Source organism: Ruditapes philippinarum, unplaced genomic scaffold (assembly GCF_026571515.1).
Source record: "Ruditapes philippinarum isolate M1 unplaced genomic scaffold, ASM2657151v2 ctg1291_1_1_1_1, whole genome shotgun sequence".
Classification (NCBI taxonomy): Eukaryota; Metazoa; Mollusca; class Bivalvia; order Venerida; family Veneridae; genus Ruditapes; species Ruditapes philippinarum.
This window is the reverse complement of record NW_026866015.1, coordinates 44,495-54,907: the sequence shown is the minus strand read 5'-3', so window position 1 is coordinate 54,907 and position 10,413 is coordinate 44,495. Positions and strand designations below refer to the sequence as shown.

Below are 10,413 nucleotides of genomic sequence, written 5' to 3'. Positions count from 1 at the left end.
ATTCTTTTATTAACATGTTATTCAAGACTTTTTAAAATAAGAATATGTGGTTTATAATTTTAAAGATTTTAAAATTTATACATTATATTTGAGTTACAAATACCCCTTTTTAAAAGGTACATATTTAAAACATAAAGTTTTTTCAAAATAAATTAAATCAATTGGTTTTAGAAAGCAAGTATAAATTTTAAAACATTTTAAAATTTAAATTTTACTTAACTATGGTTACAACCTTAATTGCAACATACAGGTTCTTTAAACACATATTTTCCTGTAATGTTCATACTATCCTGCGAAAACAATTTAATGATTAGCACCCTTCCTGACAATGTCGTCCGTATGGATTTACGATACTAACAAGCTACATATTACAATAACAAAACTAGTTTGTATATATGTTTATATTTTAAAATTGAAAGAAAAATGTTAGCCATATGTGCAGAATAAAATGGTACAAATCTTCAATTATATAGTTTGAAATGTACTTGTATAAACATTAACTCATAATTGTATATATCTGGAGGCAGTAACGTAGGTTTCGAACAACAAAATTTGTTCGTTCGTATATTTATAAAATTTATTTTTCTATTTTGACAACGAATTATCTAATGGAATATTAATACATAAAAAAGACATAGAGATAATTGTTAATGCTATTCGTTTTATTCCTTTTCAATGTCCATTAGTTAAAAGCTAATGAGGAATATATCAAATACAAAAAGTATTTACGGCAGCTGTTAATCATAATATGCCGCAATTAACGTTATTACGAAATTTAAATTTCAACTGATTGTGCATGTCGTACAATAAACAAATTTTGCGATAAACATAAGACGCAAATTATATCAATAAAAAATGTTAACAAATACATTCATCATATTCTGTTTATCTTTGTTTTTCTATGGACCTGTCAAAAACCCGACAACGAAGTAATGCAACATGTTTTTCTTGCTGTCTTAATAATGATACCTAAAACATTTATATATTAATATAAATCGTGTTTATGTCTCTTTACATAAAAAAGAAAATATTCGCTGTAAACCTGCAAACAACTGCTAACAACATGCAAATGCAGCTGTTCTTTTTATGCATATACTCCCTCCGGTAAATAGATAAAAATAGCCAAACATTTGTTACTACATTTGTATTATATTTCTATTCGTAAATCTTAAAATCTTTAAGACAAATATGTGGCGAGTTTTCAATTTAATTGTAAAAGTGCTTCTTTCAATTTATATGATGTACTTTATAATAATCTTATGCTAATAGTATTCATAACCAACGAAATGATTTCATTCTAAGAATGCAGCTCATTTATAAAATCCGCCAGTATGACGTTTTTTTTAAGATTTACAGACAGCTTTCATCGTTGGTGGAAATGGATATATCAAGCACCGGTGAGAACACTGTAAATCCAGCAGTCTGATATGCAAGTTTAACTGTTTAAAATCATTGAACAATAAAGAAATGTATTTGTCTCTCTGTTCCTAAGCTTAACTCACTGCTAATCATAAGTGTGTGATGTGAGCTTCAAATATTGGTAATTGATTCAATTTATATTTTTGTAATATTGTATTTCTAATAAATCCCCATACATTATAAATTATAAAATGTACCATATATACAATTTCAAAAATGATAATTGATTGAATTTCATACGAATTTCGTTCATTTAATGATCAACATTATTTTTTGCCAATCGCATTGCAGTATTTTTTAAATTTCTGCTAAGTCTTTCTTTGGTCAATGTGAAATAACTAAATAGAATTTACTTAATTATATTTTAACCAGTCAAACTAATCTCAATAATGCATTAAATTAGGGAGGAGTTAGAGGTGTGGTTTGCACTCTGAAATGTAAAATATGTAGGTATTGCGGAATTTCAATTCAACACTTTGTCTTCAAAACTATGTCAACGTAAAAAAAATAATTAGGCAAGGTCAGGTGAATACAATCAAATTTATTACATAGGTAATACATGTGGGGCACGGAGAGACAAATGATTGCACAGTAGCTTTTAGATATACCTTTAACTGTAAGAAAAATGTCTGTTAAAATCTGCTGACTGTATTAACTCCATTGTGTTTAGCTTATTGCATTATTTTCCCGCTTTTTCATTCACACATTTCATAAAAACATGATAGTCTTACTGACATAGGTATACATCCTAAAAATCTTTATAAGACATTAAAAAATGTGCCTGGTTATATGTTGAAAGGGCCACTTATCTATATGCCACATGTAAGAGTGTGAAAAGGGCGGGGTTATCCGCAGTTCAGTTAAGAGAAATGCATTTTTGGTTGAAAAAATAATGTTGATCATTAAATAGGTTAATGCTTAATAACATGCATTAACAAAATTAACTAAACTAATTGGTGGAGTGCCTGCGGCCTGCGACACTCTTGACCAATTATTTTGTTAAATACGTATCATTAAACACTAACCTATGCGTTATTACTATGTTTACATACAGTGTTTATTTCCCATAAAAGCTTTCACTCCAGTTGCTCCAAATGTCAAATATATAAAACTAAATATATAATCACATATGCACAATTTGGCATCTTTGCTTATGACAATTTTGTGTATTCTTCTTCATGATAATCAAGCAATCAATCAATATACAAAGCTGTTTCAAACACGACAACAATTTCCGAATCTACACACGTATCCTTGTCGGCAAGGTTTGGATAAAGAGCAAGAGGATTCAATAATACCAGAAGGACAAACTGCCTCTGGTAAACGACAGCAGGAGCCGTTTATACATTTTGTTCCTTTTGGACAAATTGGCGCACCAGGATAAATGTTGCAGCTGCCCTCGTTTACCCATTTGTTTGAACAAGTTTTCATTCGACAGCAAAAGCCATTTCTGCATTCAGACCCGGTATTGCAAGGTTGAAAAGAAGAGCAGGGGTTTCCAACCTCTCCTGATGGACAGAATGCTGAAACAGTAGAACGTTTTAAAATATTACACGCAAACCTTTTGGATCGATATATTTAGTTCATAATGCATACTATCAACGGCCCAAGTAAAATTCAAAGTTTTTTTTTATTTTATTTTACTTATAAATAACAATGTCCCGTTATTGTGATTGGTCGAGACACGATCACAGGCAAGCTCATAAAAATGTTACACGCAAATTGATTTCAAATAATAAATCAAAATGCCTCGAAGCCTTTTTTTAATACTATGCTTCGGTATATATCACACAGCAACATCTATTGACTTTGATATAAATTTCATTGCCAAACAAAAAATACATAAAAATAAACGGATGATAAATAAAATTAGTTTTAATCGGTTAACAGAAAATGTATATTATTAGTTTACCGCAAATATTTTTAACATATTTATTTAATGGATGAACGGAAAATACTCTTCCCCTTATATTACGTTATTAGAAAGAAATAATTGTGTCACTAAACTTAATGCATTTCTTTAATTCCATTGTTAAAGCAAGTCTGTGACACAAAATATTGCACCTTTTTCAGGACCTTTATTGCAACACCATCCAGTTTTGCTTCCTGGTAAATACTTGCATACTGTTCCTGCCCTGCATTGTTGTCCACTGAACCGACTACAAGTCCCAGTGTACCCGTATAGACATGCTGTCATGAAAGTGGAAACAACTTACAATTAATCGTACAAAACCGCTTTGTAGGAACAAATATTAGATTGCTTAAGAAATAAGTTATCCCATAGAACATAGCCCAAGTGATATAATGATGCGCATCCGACCGACAAACAGTGATGTTATCCAGCGATAAAATCGCCGATTTCGATATATTATTTCGATTATAACACGACATCAATATATAAATACTGTCGTCCCTGATATTCAGAAAATTTGCGCCTGATTTGTTTCCGTACTTATTTTTCGCGCATCGATTTTTCAGTGGTTACGTTACATGTATAATGATTACGTCAGCTATCTAAATATAGAAGGTCAACAGTGATTTTATTGCATAATAACACATTTCCAGTTCTTCTATATTCAATAGGGCAAAATGCGAGTCGTGTTAGAATTTCTATATTTTATAAGAAATAATTAATAGAAGTGACATAATTTGTTTATATGACATTATGTTTTAACAAATAAAACTATTATAAAGTAGAATTGTTATTTACAACAAGAGGTAAGGTAGAGATCTATGTATAATTAAACGATTGGTGAAAAAAAATCGAGGTGCTCATAAAAAATCATTATCAAATAGAAATAAAAGTATATACAAACACGGCCTCGTTCTGCAGCAAATCCCAGTACCTGTCACTTTGTTCACAAACGAGCATTTACTATGTGGCGGACACTTTTCTTTTAAACCACCACCGCAATTTCCTACTGGCGTTCCATTACATTGGCTCCTAAGATCTGAATGCGTGTATGATTCTTGGCTATTCACTGGTGGGTTTGCCTGTCCACTCAACGTCTGTGATAATGTATGTATCATTGGAACAGCTTTAAAAGGACGAAACAGTTTGTTGATCTGTTTGCCATTTCGTTTTTCCACTAGGATATTCGATTTGGTGCGGTTTGATATTTGCTGTGTCGTCAATGGTTGACCTATTTCGGAACGTTTGAAATCAAATATAAGAATTTAAAGTATATTAAAAAGCTTCAACGATTTTCATCTTTTTATTATTTAGTTTTTTTTCCTAAGTATACTTTTTCCAACCATGCTGTGCATTTTGTAATTTTTGGAATATATAAAGTTCCTTTCGCTTCCCGATACATTATAAGTTTTCATATTATTAAAGGTCATTATGATAATAGCTTGATGTTAAGTTTAAACACCTTTCCTTTAACTTCTTTAAATTATTAGGGAAGAAAACCCCAAGAGGTTTCATACCAACGCTTCAACTGTTGGCCAGGTCACTGCTACGTTTTAAATGAGAAATATTAAACACAGTTCTTATAGTTTACATAATTTAAATTGATGTAATTACAATTGATCATTACTCATTGATGGCTTTTCATGCGACAGATTGCTCTAATTAACCTTTTTTATTTTATTGTACATTTAAGTAATCGTTTCATTTTCTTCATTAAACTTGTTGTACATGCATATGATTTTCTTACGCTTTAATACTTGAAATAAATATGAAAAGTTTAATAACATTTAATATTTACTTGTCTGAGGTTCAGTCTGGCAACACCAGCCGACCTGTATGCCAGGAATATTTTCACACGACGAGCCTTCGGGACAAGGTCCATGTCTAGACCCACCACATTCACCCCTGTATTTACACACTGAAAATATCGATCTTCATGTAAAACCACTTACAAAAGCCTTGAAATAAAAACAGGCATAAATTATGGGAACCGTTTTAAGTGAACATGTATACTATCTTTAAAAAAAACAAGAAAAGTGTATACAAAAACGTGTGTTAAAATTGCTTCTAAGATTTCAAAAAAGAAACTTGAAGATTATAGCAATACAATTATTTTAGCAAAATATCTGGAAAAATTGTTCCCTCGGAGGCATTAAAACAGCAATATTACATGAAAACTGCAGACTTGATTGAGTCTGTACATGAGGTAAATAAAAACGTGCAACATCCCTCGTGCTCCTAAGCACCGACGTTAGCGTTACTAAATTCTAAACACTTTAAAGTGTTTGACACAATGGTTCCCGAAGGACCGGAAAAATTTATAACAACATCAAAGTGAAGAACGGGACAAGATTTGCGGCTATGGTGTTTTAATATCTGAAAGGGTGATCGGTCGGAAGCATTAAAACATCAAAATTACGTGAAAATTTCAGACCCGGTTGTGAAATGTGAAATAAAAAAAATATTTTGTTGTTCTTGTAATTATTTTAATTGCTTTGTTCGTTCGTTTGTTTCTTTGTTTGCTTGATACATCATTTTAAAACTGAAAATAAAAAGTTGACAGTTTTTTAAGCTTTTGTGATTACATACCGGACTCGGTCCCAGGGTCGCCATGAACGTCAAGATTTTGTATTGGGAAAATCTCTTTTGCGATGACGATGTTTTGAGTTTCACTCTTTGTTAATGCCTCTGTTGTTATAACGACATCCTGTTGTTGTTGTTCAATTAATTCTTCTATTTCAGCGTGAATTGCCACTGCTTTTTCAAATTCTTAAGTAAAGTCGACAATTTAACATTTTTAATAAACATCGAACTCGACGAATAAAATACATAAGACCAGTGGTTTAGTTATTTTTATAAATAACATGAAATCTATAATTATATTTATATCAATATTATAAGTAAGATGTTACAAAAGTCTTTGGTACAATTTCCTCACATTGATTCTAGATTCAGCAATTTGGAATAAAAATTGAAAATTTCTTAACAAAAAATATATGTTTGTCCTAAAGGGACAATATAGGGAGACACTGGCAAAAATTCATTCCTTCGATTTAAGTTTTACTTTCAATATTCTATAAATGTCGTCGAAATGAATACACTAAGCAGTCCCAGAAACAAAACGTTTCTCCTTATAAAGAAAACAAAAGTGGTTTCTCAATTTAACCCACGTGGGTCAGGTTAGATACTTTAGATTTCACTATTAAAGTTGTTATAGTGAACTGTTTATAAGTTTAAGTACCTGTCAAATGAATGACTAAGACTTATTTCAATCTAACAATATCCAAAATATATGTTACTGTAATTTCAAGAGTTTTTTATGTTACAGTACTTGTTTTAAAACTAATCGGTGACTCTGTCGGTGTCTTAATGTCCTTCAACATATAAGGATATTATTACGCTTTATTACATGCTTTTCGGTGGTTTATATAAATATATCAGTGTTTGAAACAGTGAAATTACCACTTTGATAATTTCACTGTTTTGAATTTAAGCCCCTTACGTTGTTTCAGTGAAATACTAGCGTGCACAGTACTGGGTACCAACTTAATGACGTGATGTCGTAAATGACGTCACGTTGTTTTATCATTTGGCGCGCTTTTCATTCAGTATTATGTTTAATGTCTTTTTAAAACGTTTATTTGCATATGATAAAAAGAAAATTTGTTTAGTTTAGTGTAAGATCGAAATATATTTCACCTTGTGAACACTCGTGAAATATACCTTTTGGTGCTCACTCGGTGAAATATATTCCGATCTTACACTGAACTAAACACATATCCTCTATATAAGCCCACATATATAGTATTTATACAGAAATTCATGCTAGGATTTCAGCAAATAAGATCAATTTAAATTTTTTGTCATTCATTTGCCTAAGTATCCCTTTACGTTTCAAAAAATAATGTTTTTCTTACTTCATAGAGGACAAATTTAATGTTGTAATAATCGATTTAGAACATTATATGCTTATCACCTGGCTGCGAATAATTTGACAACTAAACAAGATATATAACAATAAATAACGTTTTGGAAGATGTAATAGGATTTTTGTTTAATTAGGTTTTTACAAAATAATACTTGAAAATAAAACCTTATAACTCACGTAAAAGCAGAATCAATAGGAACATAGCTTTATTTGACATCATCGTTATATCCATAAATGTTGTTATCTAAAATAATATCCAGCTCTATTATTCCAAATCGATATGATATACCGTCTTACTTCACATTAAAAACCATTATACATTGTTATTGATGAACTTTTAATGTTTTTTTTTTAATTATTCTAAATCTACTCAGTGGAACTGTAAAAATAAGGCGAAGCAATTTTTTTTCAAATGTACATCTGGAAATAAAATATACATCGATACAAGTGTTACTTTAAAAAAATGGATATTTACTTTTGGACTTTCTAACGGTAGATATTGAATATAAATTTAAATTTAGAATTATTTTTTAATGCTTTTATTTAAGCGTTGACTGACCATTTGTGAAGAATAATAATTACCTTTGCGATAAAAAAAAATCATACAGCAACGAAGAATTGCTATATTTGATTGATTGAAAAATTCTCAACTTGTTACTAGTCTACTTATTACAATTATAACTGTTTAATTGACATAAGTATCAAATAAATCAAGTGCAATTTTATGAACAGAACAGAACATTTTTTTCTTCTTTCGGACATATGCATAGCTCCTTGTCCACAAAAAAAATGATTACACTATATAATGAAAACGCAAAGTAAGCAGCTCTTACATGTAAAATAATATGGAAAAAAACACAATAAAAAGACACACAATATGTATTAAGTATTACATATCACAAAGTAAAAAGTTATATTTACAGTCTTGATGACAGTCTTTTATATAAGTCTATATATATATATTAACAGTCTTGATAACAATCGTTCCGTTAAACATTGGATTTCTCACATATAATAATAAAAATTATATTCATTTTCAATGTCTCAAGCTGAACATATTTTACAGACTTTGAGAATTTCACTGCAATCGTTTCTTTGTCGACCCTATCTTTATGATATAATATAGTTTTAGCGGCCTAGAATTTCGGACTTGTTTTGTGATTGTTGTGGTTTTGTACTTAAAAGATAATTAAAACCTGAAAATTTGACAATATGTTAATGATATGTTGTTTCATCAATGGACATTGTTACAAACTACACTATTAGCATAATTATAAAACATATATTATTTTTTGGTGCGTGAGCTTTAAACTGACAGATACTGCATAAATTATTATTTAGGACTTAGATCCTAGAGATGAGTCAGTTGAATCTTCAAACAATTAAACTTGAGATAAATATGATAATAATAACAAAATATCAACCTCGGTGAAAAGTAGTTTTACATAGAAAATTTTGTGAAACTACAATACAAATCTAAATTGCTTTACACAATCAATGATCATAGCAACAAAACGAGCCAAACTATTTGCTTCAACGCTTCATAATTGTAAATGTTTTTGATACTGAAAAGTTGCGATTATTTCACGTAAAACAACTGAGTAAAATGATGTCTCAATATGTCCGATTTATCTAAAGATTTAGTGATACATTTAAGACTACCATATGGTCCGGTGTTGTGATAAATGAAGTGGTATCTTTTTGATTAAAAGGATCGGTTTAATGTAAAATCTAGTGATATATTTTATAACCTCAAATGGTCCGATTTCATGAAAAATATAGGGTTTTGTAACAAAATAACATAACATAACCTGAGAAGATCCGTCTTAAGGTATAGTTATATATTTTTATTTACATTGAAAAAGACCGTTTTTATGTAAAATCTGTTAGTATATCATTATCTTATAAGATCCAGTAAGTTAAAGATCAATAGTATTACAGAAGGTCTGATTTAATGTCAAATCTAGCGGGTTATTTCATATTAGAGTTATTTTAATAAAATCTAGTTTTATGTAGAATCTAGTGGTTTATTTTAGATTTACATTGTCTTACTAGTATATCCAAAACAAAAAGTTAAAATTTGTTTTTGTTGGGTTTTTTTCTTCTTTTTTTTTTCGTTTTATTATGATTATTATTATTATTATTATTATTTTATTATTATTTTTATTATTATTATTATTATTTTTATTATTATTATTATTGTTGTTGTTATTATTATTATTATTATTACTACTACTATTATAGTATTAACCATTGAGAACAGTTAATGTTTTGCTGGTTATAATTTCGACCGAAACAAAGCGTGCATGCGCCTTCTGCGTATGGCAAAAACGCAATGACGATAACAATAAGTTTTCATTATATTTAAAGGCTTTAATAGACTTGATTTCAAGTAATGTCGCACAGAAAAAAGCAATTTTACGGATGACGAAAAGCTGTAAGTACTTGAAACGTTTATTATTTTGTATCTATAACAGGTATGCGAAACTATGAGAGACTAATGATAATTCAATGAAAACTAAAAAACAACAAAATAAAAAACGTTTGTACAACAGTTATCTTTTTGAAAATATCATTAGACGACTTTTCCTTCTGAAATTTAAATTAAAACAGCTGGGTGTTAAAGATTAAATGTTATTACCCCTGTATTAAATATTACACAATTTCTATTGTACACTCCCTTTGAATAAGAGGATTGGAAGGCGATGAAGTGCCAAAGAGATTGACAGGTGAACGGTAGTTTATTTCCAGCTAGATTTCAATATCATTTAGCATTGGACAGTTGAGTACCATGACATCGTTAATCACGCACAATATTATTATGAAAATCGTAATAAGTCCATTAACGGTTTACTGGAGTGGACTTAAGGTTAAACGTTGAACTTTTTCGACAAATTGGTTAATTTTACTCAAACTTCTTCATTTCTTATAGGATTTACTTCAAAGTCCCACATCATAATAATATGACAAGTTTTATCAATCTAGAATCCTTATTTCTAGAATTATCTTTTCCTGAATCTCTGAATTTTTCATATTTATTCTTTTACTTTTCATTTACTTCAAACATAAAATAAACATTCATTATGAACAGCTTCAATACTAATTGTTTTCTATTACACTCATATCATGTTTGACAAATTAGATCTTTATTTCA

At 29.5% G+C, this 10,413-nt stretch overlaps 1 protein-coding gene and 1 long non-coding RNA gene across 2 annotated transcripts; both read right to left on the bottom strand.

Annotated features, from left to right (window-relative positions):
- Window positions 1-364: 364 nt before the first annotated feature.
- Window positions 365-4,572, bottom strand: LOC132730993 (uncharacterized). The gene is made up of 3 exons (XR_009625822.1): window positions 4,232-4,572; window positions 3,484-3,609; window positions 365-2,942 (listed from the first exon to the last, which is right to left on the bottom strand). It is a non-coding gene; the product is annotated as an uncharacterized LOC132730993 (long non-coding RNA).
- A 458-nt stretch (window positions 4,573-5,030) lies between these two features.
- LOC132730992 (uncharacterized) lies at window positions 5,031-7,563 on the bottom strand. Its single transcript, XM_060717087.1, has 3 exons — window positions 7,437-7,563; window positions 5,921-6,100; window positions 5,031-5,249 (listed from the first exon to the last, which is right to left on the bottom strand). The coding sequence occupies exons 1-3, from the start codon at window positions 7,489-7,491 to the stop codon at window positions 5,119-5,121; spliced, it is 366 nt and encodes a 121-aa protein (XP_060573070.1). The 5' UTR covers window positions 7,492-7,563; the 3' UTR covers window positions 5,031-5,118.
- Window positions 7,564-10,413: the final 2,850 nt, after the last annotated feature.